The sequence below is a fragment of the Pleurodeles waltl genome, chromosome 9 (assembly GCF_031143425.1).
Source record: "Pleurodeles waltl isolate 20211129_DDA chromosome 9, aPleWal1.hap1.20221129, whole genome shotgun sequence".
Lineage (NCBI taxonomy): Eukaryota > Metazoa > Chordata > Amphibia > Caudata > Salamandridae > Pleurodeles > Pleurodeles waltl.
In genome coordinates this window covers 975,466,876-975,487,876 of record NC_090448.1, presented here as the reverse complement: position 1 = coordinate 975,487,876, position 21,001 = coordinate 975,466,876, and the positions used below count along the sequence as shown (strand labels likewise).

The 21,001-nt window shown below is 43.9% G+C and overlaps 1 protein-coding gene across 3 annotated transcripts in view; it reads left to right on the top strand.

The window, feature by feature from the left end:
• The window catches only part of TMEM63C (transmembrane protein 63C), a 529,797-nt gene that overhangs the window by 414,041 nt on the left and 94,755 nt on the right, over window positions 1–21,001 (top strand). For all 3 annotated transcript variants that reach the window (XM_069208424.1, XM_069208421.1, XM_069208422.1), the window contains 2 exons: window positions 7,753–7,906; window positions 8,744–8,850. In XM_069208424.1, the coding sequence (XP_069064525.1) occupies window positions 7,753–7,906; window positions 8,744–8,850 (261 nt within the window). The remainder of the gene's footprint in view (window positions 1–7,752; window positions 7,907–8,743; window positions 8,851–21,001) is intronic.

Here is a 21,001-nt window from a genome sequence, read left to right as displayed (position 1 = left end):
AACTTCTATCAGTGAGTCACGTCTTTTATTTTTATCTGACAACTGGTGTAATGTTGGGCTCTTTCAAGCTACAACAATAGTACTTTATTTCGGCTAAAAAGCCATAAAAGTGAACAATTTGACACCATATCATAGTTCGACAACCTATCAGTTTGTAGAAAGGAAGAATAAAAGAAATACCACATTATACATTTAAAAGCCCTAAGTGAATTTTAAAATCAAATAATTTTAAGAAAATACAATACAAACATTATTATTCTTAAAATCTTAAAATCCTGTCATATTGAATATAAAAGGTTAATGGCTCAATGTCTTATTCCAGTCAGATCAAAAAGCAAGTTATTATAATAAATAACTATGACCAATATGTTAAAACCATACAATTATAACAATTCTCTAGTTCTTATGGCCCATGCACTTTGCAAATATCTTGCAACTGAAAAAACTATTTTATCATTTGTATCAGTTATCATTAGGCGCAATGCTATATTCCATTCCCTTATCCCCAATAATCTGCATAATGGGGTAATCCACTTCTTCCTCAGGGCCACATATCTAGGGCAAAAGAACATAAAATGCGCGAGTGACTCTGTGTTTTTTTTACAAAAATGGCAAAATATTGAATTCCGGTCCTCCGCTCTCCATCTCGCAGTGAATGACTTGAGCGGGAGGATCCCTAGCCTGAACTTAATATAGAGCGCCTTAGTATAGGGAGGATTAACATTGTCCATATAGGCCTCAAATTTGGGAGTACATTTATGATCTAGAAACTGCAGGGTCTGACTACCTTTATTAATATACCATGTTTGGACCAGAATATTCTCCCAATAACACCTATTTATGCACTCTTTTACTTCCTTGCTCTTTCAAGCAATCAATACCTTTCTGCAATAGTAGCCTATCACAGCAGTCTTAATATATGTTTTTTAAGCGATAAATAAAGCAATGGCAGTAAGGAGCCATTTTAAGTGATAATTGCAATATGTGTTCCTTAATTTGTGACCAAATACCTCAGTGGGAGTTTGATCTTAATATGGTGTTAAAGTTTAATATGGACCTCTTATATCATGGCATCCTTCTTACTTACATCCTATTAAATAGGACCTGAGCCAAAAGTATCTTTTAAAGGACTGTACACCAATAACACCATATTTTACATGGGTGAAGGGGTTTTCCATACTATTCCTTTAATTCCAGAGATCTTGTCAGAGTTCCACTTTTATCAGAAAATAATTATCCCTTTAGAACTCAATAACCTCACTTAGAAACTGCTGACAAGGTCTAACAGATTGTGTTTGTTGATCTCTCAGATTGTTCCTAGATTTAATTATGTATTTCCAAAACTGCAAATAACGTGCTTGCCGTAAGCAGTTGGCCTTTTAACTGTTCATTGTAGAAATTTGCAGATGCATAGTTTCCTGCTTTTTTCTCAGTTGAAAATTGTTTTGAAAATTATCACCTGTCAGTTCCTCTTATGTCATGCTCATTTCTACAAAGCTAAAGTTGCATTGGTTGCCTTCCATGTGTTCACCTAACATAGCAGGAGGGCAGCCACATGGGCTAATGATTTTATATCCTTCCAGAACACATGCCTTTTTTAGCTGTTGGGTCTTCAAAATCTCTTTGTGTGAGAAATGGCTTGCCACCTTGAAAACGTATTTGTTTAAGAATTGGCAGATCAGCATAAGTGTTCTCCTCCACCCACTCTGTTTTGTGGAGAAATTTGTTACAAGTAGATGGGAATCAGAATCACCCTGAATGTTGTTCTTTTCATGTTAGCAGTTCAGGTTTGTGCCATACAACAAAGATTTTCTATATATAACTCTAAAGTCACTCTCATTGCATTTATTTGGCCGGATAATTGTAAGTGGGATTGTAACATTTAGAGCCAGATTTAGAGTTTGGTAGACTGGCTGTACTACGCCATCCTGAGAAGGTACCCACCTGCTGAATTTAGAAATGTCCGCCGGCCCACCTTGCATAGGAAGGAGCCACCATCACCGTGGTTTCTGTCAGTGCATTGAAAGTTTTACCAGACATCTCCACCAACATTACTGAGCCGTAAGGCAAACATTGTTTTTATTTTTTATTTTCAAAAACAAAATCATAAGCGTGGTTTTGCTTTTGTAAAAAATAAAAGCATTGACCCCCTCACCATGGAAGTTTTCTCCCCTAGAGTGAGGGTCATTTTGGAGGGTTTCCATTTCCCACTCTGTCAGGGTTTATTTACTTGGTGGTGACAGACAGCCCAGCGAAAAGTTGCCATTTGTTAGCCCACTCCAAATAGTGCAGAAGACAAACATCAAAACCTCTAAGACCCTTACTCCGTCGGGCCGTCAGAGGTGTATGTCTGCAGCAGAGATGGAGTAGCCTTCACTGTCAACACACTGAAGGTCCACCTGGCTCTAAATGATGCTGGCAGACTTTTGGTTTGTGCAAAGATTGTAGTCAGTCGCTTTTGTGACAGAGTATCTTCTCTGCCAAACTCTAAATAGAGCCCTTAGTCCAAGTGCTGTTTCTTCTTTATGCCCCCTCTGAAATTCCTGGACATCTACATTAAAAAATATTAAATGGATCGATTTGTTTAGAGATACAATTGTCTCTAAACAAATCGATGTATTTAACTCTGGGCTATAACCATTTGTTGTCTTTTTGCAATGCTGATCAACATTGCAAAAAGAATTGCCAACAAAGGTAAAAGGGTTGACCTATTGCCATGCTTGTTGAAACATAAGCTGCTTCTGTTCGAGAGAAGAGGAAGAAAAAGGTTAAGCCATGCATCTCTCAGTTTTTTTGCCTCCTCTTGCATTTGAACAAGTATACAAAGCTACTGAACTTATAATAAACATAACTATTGTAGAATGACACTAGTCCTACTCCAGGTTGGTAAAATGTGGTGTGCAATGGTTTACAAAGTAGCATTTCTTGCTATTAAGGACTACTGAAATGACATTTCCTGGAATGTAATAGTCTATAGAGCTAAATGTTTTAAAGTATATTTACTTAAGCACCTTTAATTGAGTTCATGTTCTTACCTCGTTGCTAGGGTGTTAGTGGGTGGTTCAATAAATATTAACCAAAATCTCTCGATCTCCTTATAAGCTAGGTAACTACCATTTACAACACTGTTTGGGTGGTCCTTTTTTATAACATTGGCTATAAAAAAAAATTGTATGAATCTTTTCTTTCTTAGTTTTATATATTGTATCCTAAAGTGAATACCTTAAAGATGTTATGTTTTCAGTCATACACAAAATTGTATTGCAGTTGGTAGAGAGTCATAAATGGCAGCAACCAAAAAATCATGTCATTAAAAATATACTTTAATATAGTATCAAAAAAGATAAATACATAATATAAGCGTCCCTTTGTGCAAACATTTTAGCTGTAAACAGTTTATTACTATTAGAAACAATGAAAGTTGCAATTGGCTTTATCATGGTTTTTCTTGTGAGCTACATCAACCATGACTGTTACTTCAGAAATCTTTTTTAGCCAACTATATTTAAGTTGATTTCACAGAGAATCCATCAGCTTATATTGACGAAGATAAAAAACAGCCAGCACTTGTTTCGTAGTGCCTCATTCATCACTTCTTCAGTCCCTAGTGCCAGTGCTCTCTCCCTAAAATATGATGCATGTGAATTGGTATCCCTAATTGGCAAGTACTTTAACCCTCTAATAAGTGTCTGGTAAACGGTGCCACTGGTATCCAGGGCATGGAAGTTAAAAGGGTTACCAGGGCCTTAAGCACAGATTGTGTCACCGTGAGTGACCCAAATAAACAGATGACAGCACTCCTGCCATTGCCGACTGCAGGAGTAGTGTATATTACCCAAACTCTACTTTGCCCTCACCAAGAGTGGCAAGGTCACAGCACTATCTTCAATATGTCAGGTGGGCCTTCTGAGTCCAGGAGGCAAGGCGCACTTCAAAAAGGTGTGGATATATAAGGACAAGCTTATATGTTAATATAGTAGCCTTTTTCCTTAAAGGGCTACTATAAATGTTCAGGGGGCCATAGGATAATAAGGGCTGGCACCTGAACAACCCGAGGTTACCAGCTCCATCATGGCCCCACTGAAAGGTGTCATGTATGGTATCAAACAACTCTCATCACACCCAGCTTGTTCCCTAAGTCTAATTTAATTGACATGCACCCAGGTGGCTACCTTAGAGGTTGCCCGCCTGGTTTCCCCAGCCTTCCCACGTCCTGGCAGACAGCCCACTAGCTGCTGTAGCCAGGACAGGAATCTGACCCCTGTGAGGCAATGTGTACACTCCCAAGAATTAGAAACAAAGGCCTGCATAGACAGGAAGTGTCACCTCCCTCACTTGCAGCATGGCTAGTGAAGTGGCACATCAAGGCGGTGAGCTTTAAAGCCCATACCGCATCTGATATGCAAGTAGGCAGCCTCCCAGAGGAAGACAGTCATGCCCTTCCCCTAGCCACATTTTCACGAGTGCAGGTGGGAAAATTAAGTAGTCATGAGGCGTACACTGCCCCAGAAGGCTAGCCACACCCCTTGGATGTGCAACCTGGTCTGTACAGCTGAGGATGGGTTCCTCCATTTTTAAAAGTGGCAGAATAGAGGTTTCTGTGCAGAAAAGGTGCCATGCTCCACAGCATATGGTCACCTTAGGGGCGGATTAGTCACTGGGGCTAGGAGCCCATTGGCTACTAGCACCCACACCCCTACTGCCCCTAAATCCAGGGTTTAAGGAACTCCCCTGGCACCAAAACCTCAGGTCTGACGACCCTGCAACAAAGGACAAAGAAGAGACCTGTGACTGCGACCTCAGGATCTGCACAAAGCAAAGGTGTGATATCCTGCATCTGTGGCAACCATTCTGCAGCTGCACAATCATGACTCGTCCTGGACCAGTGAGCAGCTTCAAAGGTAAGAGGAACCACTCTGCAGGCCGGCGACAGCTCTAGAACTCCCTTGGACTAGAAGCACTAGTCCCCTGCAGCCTGCCATCAACTTGCACTCCCGGAGCCCTAGAATCACTGGCCTTCGGGCCTACCCAAAAATAAGTGGTCTAGTGCATTGTGGGAAACATAGTCCTGACCTCCAGCAAGTTTCAGGTGCCTACTGCCTTCCCCCGGACTCCAGGACTTAGAAGTAACTGAACGCTGCATTTACTACAACCAAGTGTTTTGGTGGCCAGTCAAGCTACCACTATCTTTGTTCAATGCTGCACCTCAATGGAACCCCGCAACATCCACAACCCGATGCCCCTGTGGCCGTGTTGTTGAAAGTTTGCACCCAGTTCCTTGCCCTCATCACCGTCCAAGCAGCAAAACCAGCACCAGCGGTTCCTGTTTTCAGCACCAAGGACAGGCAGGACCACTCTGGAACCGGCCCTACGAGCCAAGTAAAATTATACTAACTATTGGACCTTCGTCCAGGAATCTGCACCAGCTTTACCTTTAATGGCTTCCACTGAACTAGACCTGCAAGTGACCAATTGTCACTAGTACATTTTGACCGCAACTTTTAAGTTTTGCCAGAGTGAAATGCACTGATTTTTTTTTTTCCTTTAAAAATCCATAACTTCGGTTGTGGTGATCGAGTTGTCTTCATTTTGGTGTCTAAAATTATATAAAAATCTGTTCTATTTGTGTAAATCAATGTCTAATTTCTATAGAGTCGTGTCAGTTACTTATCGCCCATATTGGTGCTCTGAAATGATTAGAGTAAAGCTTGACTGCTTTGTGCCACACTTCCAGGATTGAGCTAGGGATTTATTAATGTGAAGCCAAAGAACCCAGTTGGGGATTACGTAAAAGTATTACATTGAGAGGCCTAACGAGCGTCACTGCATAATACTTGGCTTTCCTGCAATAACCAATATGTAGTTTTCTTGAATTGCTTGGTAATTATTATAGGAATTTTTGTATTTGGCAATATATTATGCCTTTATGCTGTGACAAAATGTACTAGCTTCTGATCATATAATCCCAAATGGGTTTGATAGTTATATGCTATGATTTGTATGTTTTAAATTATTAACATGAAGAAAAAGGAAGTTACTATCCAACCATAAAATGAAAGATGACGTAGATATTGGAATATTGACTTTAAGATAGGATGATATAAGCAAACTTTGTTGATAAAATATTTTTTGTAGATGCAAAAGGATGGTGTCTGTTTTGATTGCTTTCACCTCTTTAGATGTCTTTCTAATCTGGTTTGTGTGAAGCTTCAGTTTTTCTGTTTTTTGTCACTGTGAATGTGTAAATACAGCCCTGAGGAAGAGGTGAATCTGGAAAGACATGTTGGCTGTTTTTATCTCTGTCAGTATCCTCTTATGAATTTTCCTCCATAAGACAGCTTGGAATCTAGTCAGCTAAGCCGATTTATAAAGTAACAATTATGCTTGGCATAACACATGAGAAAAACCGTGATTAACCTTACTCTAATTTTCATGATTTGTCATAGTTATGAACTGTTTAAGAATAAAATAGTTGTACAAATGGATGTTGATATGCACTTATATTTTTCGATCATGTGTTTAATAAAATATATAACTATTTTCTAAATATAAGTATGTTTTGGTTGTTGATACTTGACTCGCCACCAACTGCAGTAACTTATTGGTGTTTTTGAATTACATGAGGCAGGTATAGAGATATCTAACCTGGTGGCTTTAAAGTTAATTGCAAGGCCACCTGAATATACTTTGGGGGATACCCTTTAAATTTCCCATAAAAAACCCTACTCTTAAAATAAAAAATAAAAGATCCTGTTGACACAAGTTGTCCTTAAATAATCCTTCTGTGTGAATGAAATTAGTCTTGGGGGTTAATTACCACAATATATAGGTTGTTTCTGTTGCTTGTTGCTTCAAAAAAGAAAGGTTTTATTAAAAATTGGGCACCAAACAAATTACAGTAAATGAATTTCTTTCTGTCCCCAACCTCATAAAATTCGGTAGAGGGCAACTATTCCAATGAAGGTTCTTAAACAGAGGAGACACTGTAAAAAAAAAAAAAAAAAAAAAAACAAGGCAGCTAGAATAGTGATAAGAGGGCGAAGAAAATAAACATGAAAAGGGCCAATAGAACAAAGGTGTAGAAAGGGAAGAAGTAGGTAGTGCAGATGCAAAGTAAAGGGATGAACCAAAAAGGAAGAAAAGTGAAACAGCCACAGCAGTCAAAAACAAAGGCACCTGAAATGGACATTCAAGGGGGATCAAAGCTACTTAAAAGAAGGCATGAGAGGATAAGGCTTGAGTTTGGGTGACCCAGGCAGAAACAAACTACTGCGTGTTGGCGATATGTGGAAACGCCTAAAACAACTGAACCAAGACTTGTGGGAGAAATTGAAGAAAATTACTTGGGGCACTCAACCGCTAAAAATTATGAATGTTGATGTATACCTTGATATTTAATTTTCTTATTTTTCTTTCATGAAGGGACATATATTTACAGTGTAAGTCGACAGTGAACATTGCACTGGTGAAGAAATCTTGAACAGAGCTGGACTAATGTTAGTGGATGTGAAGTCACCAGCTCTCGATGAAGTGTAGATCGGGGGGTATGCTGTATACAAATGAAGGGTCTCCTTTTGCATCCATTGTTCCTTATAGTCATCACTTACTCATGCACTCATTTTTCAGTTTAGTGAGAAGTCACTCTTTCACAAAAGTATTACATCTGTAAAAAAGCCTATGTCAATACTTTGTATTCCCCCTCCACCATATCCCTGCAACATCCATTTACAGTCTGTTTTATTGTTAATATAGGGAGAACTTGTCTTTGAGTGGCTCATTCTGGTGGGTCAGATTCATCATCCTCAACATCTGTCTCTTCATCCTCCTCTTCTTCCTTACCACGCCTGCCATCATCGTGAACACAATGGACAAGTTCAACGTCACCCACCCTGTGGAAAGCCTGAAGGTGAACAAATCTATCAGAAAGGCACTGCTTCTGCTCCTTCCTTAATCGCACCTTCGATGCAAGTGCAGGTGTTTTGACAATGCTCGCATTAAAGTAGACCTTGACCTACAACATAGGGTACACATAATATGATGTGTGTCCACATAAATAAAACCACCATTAATAGTCACAATAATCAGCTAGTGAAACAGTGACATGAGCCTATAAACTATGGGAAATCTCTTTGAGAGAGTCAGTTGATTGCCCATTAAAGCAATCATTACAAGTGACTTTCTATTTCCACTGGGGCCAGTAACACAACTTACCAGCTTCACCCGAATTATGAGATGCATGTGAAACCCGCGAATGTCCATATATTCACCTAGAGATTTCAGCTGGTGAAAACAGCTGCAATCACTCGGTGAAAGTACTGTGAAAATGATGAATTACCAGGGAATCAAGACACAGAATTACGATTTCCCATAGTAATTCTTCATTTCTTAGTGGATCCTTATACCATATTCACAAACATTGATATACAATACTAACTCTAACCTCCTCATCCTTAAACCATTATCATGAAAAGTATTGAACAAAAAAAAAGATATTAACATGCAGGTCATGTATGTTTTGATCTTTTCTGAGGCGCAATCTAAGATGCATACATTTTAAATTGAAAGAAGTAAAATAAAAGTATCCCCAAATTATAGAAAACCAGACTACTTATGCCCTGTACCTATGCACTGAAACCCAACCTCTATGCACTAGAATCTCATCTTTGGTATATGTGTCTTTATCTGATCTGACTTTCAGAGTCCTCTGATCCCTCACGCACATATTGTTTCCTCTCGTCCCCAGAATCCAATAGTGACTGAGTTCTTTCCAACACTGCTCCTATGGGCCTTTTCAGTATTCCTGCCGTTTGTGGTGTATTATTCAGCTTTCTTCGAGTCCCACTGGACCAGGTAATTCCTGTTTTACGATTCCTTTAATAACGGAGATTGATTGAGAAGTGCATCCTGTATGTATGAGGTATTGATTTTTATATTCTGCGGGATGTGAGATTGACTCTCTTAATTTTGCATTTGTGAGTTCTTCTAGAGCAGATCAAGTATAGGAGTTTTAGAGTTGTGTTTTTTGCTTTTGTACATTGTGTTGGTGCATCATTTCTGTGCGGCTAGCAAAGAGAATTAGTGGATCCATTTTTCCCTCCCTAAAGTGGAGGGCAGCAATGGGGCTCTCCTTCCAACAGTGTCAATCTTGGTTCCTCTTGCCGTTGACACTGGGGACAGTAGCGCGCTGCCTTCTTCCCCGTCATGAAAGAAGCAGATTCTTTTATTTTTCAGAAAGCTAAAGGAAACTGCGCTTCGGCAAAACTAACATTTGCTTTCCAGAAATTATGCGAAATGCTGTAAAGTTACACTTTTAACCAAAATGCCAGTCTGCCATTTCGTGCTGTTTTTGATTGGGAAATGCGTCTTTGTGTCCATTTTGGATGTGAGGACGCAACTCATGATTTAAAAAAGCCCAAAATCACATGTAACCTGAAACAGCCATTTGCATTTAATTTGTTCCCGTGCTCCCATAATAGGATTTTTACTTGAACTTAATCTCAGTTATGCAACGTGGTGTACTGGAATAATCTCAGGCATTATGCATAATAGTTACAGTTAGGAATCCTGGAACTTGCACAAGGTTAAATTGTCGTAAAAATAATTTCACCCAGGCTTAGTCGATACTGCCTTATTGCAATCCAACAAGGAAGTTTTTTTTTTTTTTTTTTTTTTTTAAATGCTCCCTTAGCAGTAAGGGCAGTAGTGGTTTATTCCCGTCTCTAAAACTCAGGGCAGTACATATTCTTAATCACTCACAGTGGGAGCAGTTCATCCCTTTCCATCCCTTTCACTGAAGGTAGAAATGGCTCTCCCTCCATTTATATTGATGACAATAGCAGCTCTCTTTCGCTAACAATTAAGACAGATATGCAGTGCTTAATTTCAGCCGGTGATTTTCGCTGCTTGATATAGCACTTAACTTCCAACATTGGCACTAATGAAAGTCAACCACACAGTGGCACCGACTGTCTAATTTTGAGAAGAGCCCAACATCTATGTTTCATACTTCAATCTACATTAAAAGCAAATAATATCTTCTGCCCAGTCCATTGTTACAGCTTTGAGTGGTTGAAATGGTATGAATTATAACACTTGAGTGTGTTAGTAGTTGTGTTGGTACTGTCATTGGCAGCACAGCTGGGGCAATAAGTGATGCAAACTGCTGTGGCATCCTGTGGGGGGAAGGGGGCCTTCTCTTTTTTAAGTTATGCACTACAGGTATGACTCTCTGCTACCTTAACACTGATGGAAGAAGTGGTTTCTTGTGTACGAACAGTGAGGTCAGTAGCAGCTGCCTGACTCTAACTGTGGGCAGTAGTGATTTTCTCCTTCATTGATATTTAAGGCAGGACCTAATCAACAGCTTGTTGGGCATAGATCCCTCTCACCAACTTCGGCCCTCATGTCTTTCTTATTTGCTGCCCTTTCTTTTCCCTCACTTTCTTTTTGCACATCAGTTCTACCTCTTGACATGGTTTTTCACTATTGCTCCATTGTTCATTTCTGCACTTTGTGTCACATACTCATGCCTTACACTTCGAGCTTGATTTCATGTTGAGTGGTAATTACAGCCCCTTCAGTTTCTGGAGGAAGTGCTATATCTGAAGAAGAATCCACAGTGGAGCTTTCCTCTATCATTATAATCCTGTAGCAGTTTTTTTTTTTTTACCCCTCATTGTAAGTCAGGGAATTTAAACATTTTCCTTATTATTAACATGCCTCCTTATTTCTGCCTTTCTTCCCATTGTTTCCAACATTTTTCATTGTGCTCCCCTAACCATGTCACTGTTATGTGTTCCCTCCTCTCTTTACTCATTTTGCCTTTCTTGTTCTGTGCCTGTCTGCCTTTCTCTTTTACATTTTTTTGTTTTCTTTGTGAACTTGTTGTCTTTCAACACTACTGCTGTTTCTATCTCAACTTTTTATCAAAATGTTTTACTTCTATCTTGTTTTCTCTTTTATTCTTGCTTACTTTTTATTCCCTGTTGAGCTCTCTACTTTATTGTCTCTCTTTGAGTACATCACTGGTGGTATAGGCACAAAACCCTTTTTTACATACAAAGAGCCTCATTACGACTTAGGCGGTCTTTCAGCAAGTCCGCTGTGGTGGTGGCCGCCAAAAGACCACTATGTTGGCAGTAATCTAACTGCTGTATGAAGAGTCACACTGTGTAGCTGACCAAGAAACAGCCAAAATCCCAAAACCGCAAGGACAGTGGAGGATAGAAAAGAGGCAGTCCCACCACTAGCACCGCGAGCCCTACAGAAATCCTCCCATCATATTATGATCCAGAAATCACAACAGCGATTCTTCCATGGTGGAAATCCAGTGGCATTGCGAACCGCGGTCTCAACTCACTTCTGCCAGAACACTACACCACAATGGATAGTTTGAATACCCCACACCTTATACACATCCACACACCGGACACACACCTACTCACTGCACTATATAACACCCCCTTACACAACTCACAATCCTTTGCAATCAAAGCACCACACACAACCCAAGAAACCAACATCCCAAAGAGTCCTAATTAGCACGGATATACAGCCATTTACGTTTCACCATGCTCACATCACACACCTGCACAACATACAAAACACACATATTAGTACCATGCACAATCCACAACACCCGTCACTGACTCATATCACAGCACCTACATCTCACCATGTACCTAACTCTGCACATTTACACTTTGAACACAACCACACCATCTACACAACCACTACCATGTCCCCACAAAAACACTTACGTTTCACTAATGAGGAGTTGAGGGTCATGGTGGATGAAATTGTCAGGGTGGAGCCACACCTGTTCGGAGCACAGGAACAACAAACATCTATTGCCTGAGAAATGGAATTGTGGCAAAGGATAGTCGACAGGGTCAATTCTGTGGGCAGTTATCCACGCACAAGGGAGGACATCAGGAAGAGGTGGAACGACTTCAGGGGGAAGGTACGTTCTATGGCATCCAGGCACCAGCTTGAGGAACAGTTGACTGGCGGTGGGCTCCCGCCTCCTCCCCCTACTTTCACATCTTGGGAGGAGAAGGTCTTGGACATAATGCATCCTGAGGGCCTGACAGGAATATCTGGGGGAGTGGAGTCTGGTAAGTACCAACAACATACAGGTCACACAATTGTCTTGTCCTGCATGCTCCCTCATCACCTATACCCACCACAAATTACATTCCACCCCCTACAACTCTCACGTAATACCCCTCCCTTGCATGCCACGTGTCAACTAAACACATCTGGCCCACAGCCCTTGGAATGGCATGTTAAGCACTGGCTAATCACAGCACTACAACTCCCAGAATGCTAAATCCCAACATTGTCAACACCAGTACACTGCACCAAATATAACTTGTCATGCATGTCAAAGCACTATCCCATCCAACCCATTTTGATTGTACTAGTGTGGAACAATACATTTCAATGACAGCAATGCAATGGCTAACTCACACTAACATACCAACCAAAACACAACTATAGCTGAGTGCCCACAGATCAAAGATCCCAAGCCTGAAACATACTAACCTGGTTTGGAAAGTCAGATGGCTGAGTTGATGCACATACAGTACATCCAGATACAGGTCAAAGACCATTGTAAACTCGTATACTGTGTTCCTACAAGGACACCAATGTGCATTCCGCAGCTCTCATTTGTACCAGCTATCATGCCAGACAGTTTACTTGCTAACAGAAGTGAACAGCCATTTCAAATATCTGACAATACAAGATGCCATAAGTTGATCAATCACTACCAACCTGGATTTCCAGCATAAAACATGGTGTTTGGAACTGAAGTTACAGAGTTTAATGTTGTATCCAAGTTATATAGTGCATTAGCTGTCAATGTTATTGCTGGGGATCATGTCAAGGCACTGTCTGCAACTCACACAACTGCTACAATACCCCCATTGTAACCTGAGCTCTGTGTTTGACTCCCTACACAGGTAATGTTGCCATTGTCAGCATGGAGAGGATACCAGGGACTGCCACTACCCCTCTGAATGAAGGCCCCAGTGTGGACAATACCCCTTAATGTCTGGACAGTGACAAAGAACCAGGGCTATCTGGGATACTTGGTCAGTCAACAACTGTCAGCCTCACCCAGCCCACAGCAACTCCACCTAGCCCGGTAGCATCTACATCACAGGCAACCATTCGCCCCCTAACCTGTGTCCCAAGGACTGTCATCCATTCTGTGCCCCACAGCACAGGTACCTAAGTCTCACCTTGCCATCCCTAACCATGATGGACCTGCCACCACTGGGAGTGGGCACACTGTGCCAGGGGCACAGGCACGTGGGGGCAGGGTGTGTGGAAGGGATGCTGCGGGCCAGAGGATGGGGTCTCAAGGGGACACTACTGACCAGGATACCATCCCCCACGTCTTGGGAGCCTACTAAAGTTCCCAAGGCATGATGTTGGGGGAAATCCAAAAGTTCCAGAGGGACAACCACCAGGAAGTCATGCAGCAGAGGCAGGCACACAATGCCCACTACACTTCCATTGCAGGGGTGCTGGGAGACTTGAATAACACACTGAGTAGGTCTTGTACCCAATATCTGGCCCCTTCCACTAGCAATGATACATCAGGTCCTTCTACATCTGAGGCTACTAGTGAAATGGAGTCCCTGCCACGGGTGACAGGCCTCAGTCACCCCACCCTCTGTAGCTGAAGAACGCCCGCAAACTTGGATGTCCAACCAGACACCCTGCAGGAGCAGATGCCAAGACCAAACCCACTGCCAGGAAGTAAATCTCTCCTGAACTGTTCCCCGTGTGTGCCACAGATGCACCCTGTTGACTGTTCTGTAACCAATCTCAGTTTTCCTATGGTGCAAGGAACACTGGACCTGTGTTTCCAAATGGCGTAGCAGCCACCCTGATGATGTAATCCACCATGACTCAATCAAGAATTTGTAGAGCGTGGCTATTGACCTGTGAGGGTATCAAGGCGCTGGAGGAGGAAAGGAGTGCGGGGTAAGGGGGGGAGGGAGGGAGTATGAGGATCAGTCAAAGAGCTAGGTCTTGAGATCCTTCCAGAACTGAGACTGGGTGGGAGATTGCCTGAGGTGGATGGGGAGGGTGTTCCAGGTCTTGGCTGTGATGTGGGAGAAGGATCTTCCGCCAGCTGTGGTTTTCTGGATGCGGGTGACCTTGGCAAGAGCCTAGTCGGTGGAGCGGAGTTGTCTGGCGTGAGTGTAGAAGGAGAGTCTATGGTTGAGGTAGGCTGGTTCGGCGTGGGTCAGGAACCTGAAGGTGATTCTCTTGTTGATAGGCAGCCAGTGTTGGCCTCTTAGGAGGCCGGAGGTGTGGCTGTGTCTTGGTTCTTGATGAGACGGGTGGAGGCGTTCTGGATGTGTTGTAGTCTTTTCCGGGTCTTGGCGGTGGGTCCGGCGTAGAGCATTGCTGTAGTCGAGGCAGCTGCTGACAAGGGCCTGGGTGACTGTCCTTCTGGCTTCCTTGGGGATCCACTTGTAGATTTTTCGAAGTAGGTGCAGGGTGTGGAAACAACCTGATGAGACTGTGCTCACCTGTCGGTCCATTGAGAGCAATGAGTCTAAGATGACGCCGAGTTTGCGGGCGTGCTCTGTGGGGGCTTTTCTGAGGGCAGAGGGCCACCAGGACTCGTTCCAGGCAGAGGGTGTGGAGCTGAGGATGAGGACCTCTGTTTTGTCCAAGTTCAGTTTGAGGCAACTATCTTTCATTCAGGCGGCTACTGCTTTCATTCCTTCATGGACATTGTATTTGGCAGTGGTGGGGTTGTTGGTGAGGGAGACTATCAGTTGGGTGTCGTCGGCGTAAGAGACGATGTTGAGTGTGTGGCTTCTGACGATGACGGCTATTGGAGTCATGTAGAGGTTGAAGAGGGTGGGACTCAGCGAGGATCCTAGGGGGGACACCACAGCTGATCTTGGTGGCTTCTGAGAGACAGGGAGGGAGTCGGACCCTCTGTGTTTTGCCGGTGAGGAATGAGGAGAGCCATTGTAGTGCTGAGTCTCGGATGCCGGCTTCGTGGAGACGGGTGTGTCGTGTGAGACTGTGTTGAATGCGGAAGAAAGGTCCGGTAGGATGAGGGTGACGGTCTCGCCTAGGCCGAGGAGGGTGCGGATGTCGTCTGTGGCGGCGAGGAGGGCGGTCTCTGTATTATGGTTGCTTCTGAATCCTGACTGAAAGGGTCCAGGATGTTGTTGGCTTCCAGGAAGTCGGTGAGTTGTTTGTTGAATGCCTTCTCAATGACTTTGGGCAGAAAGGGGAGCAGGGAGATGGGCGGGTAGTTCTTGAAGTCTGTCGGGTCGGCGGTGGGTTTCCTCAGTTTAGGTTTGATCTCGGTGTGTTTCCAACTCTCTGGGAAGGTGGCAGTTTCGAAGGAGCGGTTGATGGCATGCTGAGTTTGGGTGCAATGATGTTGCTGGCTTTGTTGAAGATGTGGTGAGGGCAGGGGTCGGTGGGAGCTCCTGAGTGGATGGTTGCCATGATGTCCCGGGTCTCTGTGTCAGTGATGTTGTTCCAGCGGAGGAGGGTGGGCGTGTGTGGTGATGCTTCGGTCGACGGGCTTGTGGTGAGAGTCATGAGGGGGGCCTGGGTGGTGAAGCTATTGTAAATGTCTGCGATCTTGCGATGGAATTAGTTGGCAAGGTTTTTGCAGAATTCTTGCGAGAAGGGGATGTCGGTGGAGTTGGGGTTGGTGAACTATTTGATGATGGTGAAAAGTTCCTTGCTGTTGTGGGTATTTTTATTGATGCGTTGTTGTTGGGTGAGTCTTTTGGTGGACCTAATGAGCTGGTGGTGAAGTTTGGCGGCGTTTTTGAAGGTTTCGTGATTTGCGGGGGTCTTGTTGGTGTGCCATTTCTGCTCTGGATGTCTGAAGACCTGTTTTGATTCTTTGAGTGTGGGGGTGAACCAGTTTGCTTTCTTGGCTGTGCTTCTGTAGTGGGGTGTCTTGAGGAGGGCGAGGGTGTTGGCGCAGTCGATGATCCATTTGTGGAGGTTGTATGCGGCAGTGTTGGCGGTGTTGTCAGCTTGGAGGGTGTTGCGTTGAAGCTGGTGGTGAGCTGGGCTTCAGTGACCTTGTTTCAATTTCTGCAGGGAAGTTGGACAGTGTGGTGTTGACCGATGGGTTTGTTGAAGGTGAAGTGAATGTAGTGGTGGTTGGTTCTTTGGAGTTCGGTGGTGTGGCTGAAGGAGACATGGTTGCTGGCGGAGAAAATGGGGTCCAGAGTGTGACCAGCCAAGTGAGTGGGTATGGTGATGAGTTGCTTGAGTCGGAGGTTGGCGAACAGGATAGTGGAGTTGTGTCGTTTGGGTTTTCCAGGTGGAAGTTGAGGCCCCGTGTAGGATGTAGTCCTTGGATGTAAGAGCGTGGGGGGAGGCTAGATCAGTGATTGTCGCAGGATGGGGGGGTGGGAGCTCGGCAGCCTTTAGATGAGGGTGCCCTGCAGAGTGGTGTTAGGGTTGGTTCCAATCTGGAAGTAGAGGAGTTCCATGTTGGTTGACTAAACCTATCCCCTCTTTTTTGTGTCAGTGTAATGTTCTTAGTCACATATGTGTTTGTTTCGCCACAAAAAATCACACTTAAGCACAGGTCCTGTGTATGTCTCATTTATCAACCATAGTCGTGCAAGCCAACTCTAGTCTGATCATGTCCCACTGTATTTTACACCCATTGTTATGGACCCCATATGTGGACTCAATCAGCAGGAGACTCATTACAATAGGCATGTAACTGGATGGATACCAAATAGATTGTAAACTACAACTACACACAATCAGAAACAGATATGATAACAGCACAAAGAGCATGACTGACAGTAGCGTCAGGATGTATGCTAAGATTTAACACAATGCTAAACTACACTATACAGAAGTTAGGGACATCACCCTACCAACAGGGCATGAGCCACACAGATTGGTACTTTGTATCACCTGGCAAGGCCTTGGCACATACCCATACCATAGCTTCCAAATATACATATCTCATGGTACAGACAGGTCAGTACTGATCTACTCAGAACTGAAACCTTCACTTACATTGGCCACATACCTGTAGGCTTGTCACGCACCTATGTCAGTCCACAATGACATGAACATTGGTCTGCAAAGTAGGAACACACTGACAGCTAGATTCAAGATAGAATACCAACTCGACAGCTCCGCTCTGCCAACCTCGCCCTCACTACAGTCCCCCGCATCCAACCCACCACCTCCGGCGGCAGACCCTTCTCCCACCTCGCCGCCAAGACCTGCAACTCCCTCCCCACCAACCTACGCAAGACCCAGGACCTCCTAACCTTCAGAAAGCACCTTAAAACATGGCTTTTTGAGCAGTAACCGACAAACCCCCCGCTTACCCCCACCCCACAGCGCCTTGAAACCCTAACGGGTGAGCAGTGCCCTTAAGAAATTATTTGATTGATGTTTGAAACTGTTACCATTGTGCAGGGAGAGGCTATGGTCCCACATTTACACATGAGCCATACACATCAGACACAAATGACAATATCAGACACCCTCCTGTACCCTACAGGTGACCTTGACAGGAAAACACTTTACGACCCCAATGTCCTGACAGTCTAACCATGTCAGTCATACTCCACATAATAAACGCTCATAGTACCTCGTATCAGCCATGCCCACTTCTCATGTCTGTCTGCAATTCCCATCTGCTTCTGACACTGACTGTCAGTTGCCAAGGTTGATCAGCCAAACAGGATCTAGGGAAATCTGTGTTTGTAAGAGAAAGAGGGATGGAACATAGCAATATACACTCCTCCGTTCTGGGGAGTCATGTCCAAAACTGTAACTTGGCATCTGCTATAACAGTACATTATAATGAAGACCACTCTTCTGTACGCAAAACAATTTACAGTTTGCAAGCACAACTCACCGATGAACATTGAAGCTATCTACAACCCTACAGAGGACGCAATGAAGAAGGAGACATGCTACCCATCTACACCAGGTTGCAAATTTGACCCACATTACATCTTCTTCACATACCGCTTAGTCAGTTGAAGTACTAATTGATGAGATCTGCCCTAGAGTCTCTGACTTCATCTTCCTCTGGCTCTTCATCACTTGGCAGTTCTGCATTAACACCCACAGGTACTGCTGGCTCTCCTTCATCTTGTATGAATGGTATCTGTCGTCTCAGGGCAAGACTGTGGAGCATGCAGCAGGAAACTATTATTTGACATACCTTGTTGGGTGAGTAGATGATGGCTCCTCCTGATCTGTCCAGGCACCTAAATCTTGCCTTATGGAGCCCAAAGATCAGCTCAACTATACAACTTGTCCTCCTGTGGGCCTCATTGTTGTAGACTTTCCCTGCTGTGGTTGGGTACCTCACTGGTGTCAACAACCAAGGACGGTTTGGATAGCCAGAGTCACACACATTTATGGGGTACATTGGGATGGCACGAGACCTACATTACAAACACACATTTCAGTTGTAACTTACCAACCAGCCAGGCACTCTCTGTGTGGAGTTGTGTTATCAGTAGTGGGACATTGCTGTTTCGCATGATGAAGTGATCATGGACTGATCCAGAATACCTGGCACTGACTTGTGAAATGTACTGGTCTGCCAGACAATCCACCTTAACGTTGATTGAGTGGTACCTTATCCTGTTCTTGAACGCCTGTTTATTGGCACTGGAGGGAACCAAGGCTTCATGGGGGCCATATATGGCTCCAGCCACATGTGGAATGTGTCCCATAGCATAAAACTGAGTTCACATAGGCCAAATACGCATGTTGGGGAGACTTAATGTAGCTGTCCTTGTGTTTCTAAAATGCACACTGTACATCCCTCAACACCAGACTGAACATGGGCTAAGACATACATGCAGTAAGGGCCACAGTATTCTGAAAGGACCCACTGGCCAGGAAGTGTAGCACTTACGAGACATGAATGATGGGAGGTATGCTATAGGGATTGCAATTGGCAGGCATCAGATCTGGCTCTAATTGATCACAAATATCCAAGATAGTGTGACGATTCAGCTGATAGGTCTGGATACAATGTCTCTCCTCCATGGTGTGCAGGTCTACTAGTGGACAGTACACTGGTGGTTGTCGTCCTCTCCTCATGGCAGGAAAACTATGTGAAGAAATTAAAGTATAGTATGTGACATGCAACACGCGGGCATTTTGTAAAGTCACTAACACAACTAACACATCTGCTGTCAAGGTCGGTTACAAACACAGATATCTACATTTCAGCACATATATATTAACCCAATGACCCCCTCATTGGGGCACATTCCCCCACTTGACTACTGAACTACACATACAAATTAATCAGTTACTGTACATGGTTGTCACTCCAACTGATATGACATGTCTTACACTGATAGTTTCACATCATTTACGTTTTCTAGAAACCATGCAAACAACCGCGTTGGTGTACATTGCTAACACCTCATGTCCTTCTGTAACACAGTATTTACTGCACAGATGCACATATCGACAACTAAACATAAAGGCAGTACTTATAGTTGTACTGCACGATATGGGGTATAGTGAATGACGCAGATGCTAAAACTCTTCCATACATGTAATATCCTTAAAATGGCAGCCGTCTGACCTACTGTACTGGACAAATGGAAGTGACCTAAGTCCACTGGCGGAAGTCGTCATGGCGGTAGGCAGTCACAACCGCTGTGGAAGTTGCCATTGGAAGACACTGCTGCCTTTGGCGGACTTGGGCCAATGGTGACGTGACCACCATTTTCTGCAGTAATGCTCACTTGGCTCCTGACACTGCTGCTAGCAAGACCTCCACTACCTGAGCTGCTGTGTACTGCCTCTGGGAGCTATCATGCCAAGTCTGGCAGGTGATAGGGCCCCAGCCTTCACCCCTCAGGAGTTGGAGAAGCTCGTGGAGGAGGTCCTAACCCTGTATGGACAGCTATATGGTGCACCAAAGAAGCAGGTGAGTCCAATGCAATTCCTATGTGTGATAGGTGTGGTGAATGATGGTGTTAATTAATTCTTACGTAGTGAAGGTGTTGCATGCAGATAAAAATCTGTAAATGAGTGTGCGTGTAGAGGATGGGGATGTTTTCTTACTTGCTGTCACTAATGTGTACTGTCCACTACTATTGGTATGATGCATGTGGACATTAATTTTTTTCCTTATGTTTGTGTCATCCATGCACATCAACGCCCATCTGAAGATGGGAATTCGGAGTGCCATCGCCAATCAAGTGCACACCCTGGGGGTTCACAGCTGGTAGAGCACCCACTGTAGGAAGCACTGGGAGGACCTGAGACGCTAGGCTCGGAAGACCACAGAGGCCCAGCTGGGGATGTCCTCCCAATGAGGGAGGGGTGCCCATCGGACCTCGACCCTCCTAATGGCCCGCATTTTGGTTGTGGCCTACCCTGGGCTGGATGAGAGTTTGAGGGCAGCACAGCAGCCACAAGGGGATAAGTACTGACAGAACCCATGTACTTGCCTCTAATAGTTTACTGTATGATATCTGAGCATTGCAGTTGTGACGATGTGGTATGTGCTACAGGTAGGGCATGGTGCCTACTAGGAAGACATGGTACATACAAACACAGATGTGGCCATTGTATTGTGCAAGTGAACATGTTAATCAGCTTTGTCTACCAAATAGTAAGACTGCATGCAGAGATGCACATGTGACTGAGTCATATGTGTGACTCTGCTCAGCCATACATATCTGTAACCTGATCTGTCATCCTTCTCACCTAGTGTTCCCAAGTCCATTAACCCAAATGGTGAGTTGTATAGCTCTTTGGTGTCTGACCAATTTTATTCCACTGGATCGGCTTTATGCGCAACATTGGGTCTGACAGATGCGTATCAGGGCCAAGTTATCTTGGTTCCTGAAATAGTTGGACACTTCATGTAAGGCTGTCATCCAAATCAGGCTTTTGGTATGGCCAACTTACAACACTCCCCATGAGGTCTGAGAAGTTGTCCCCATTGTTTTGTCAGATTCGTACATTC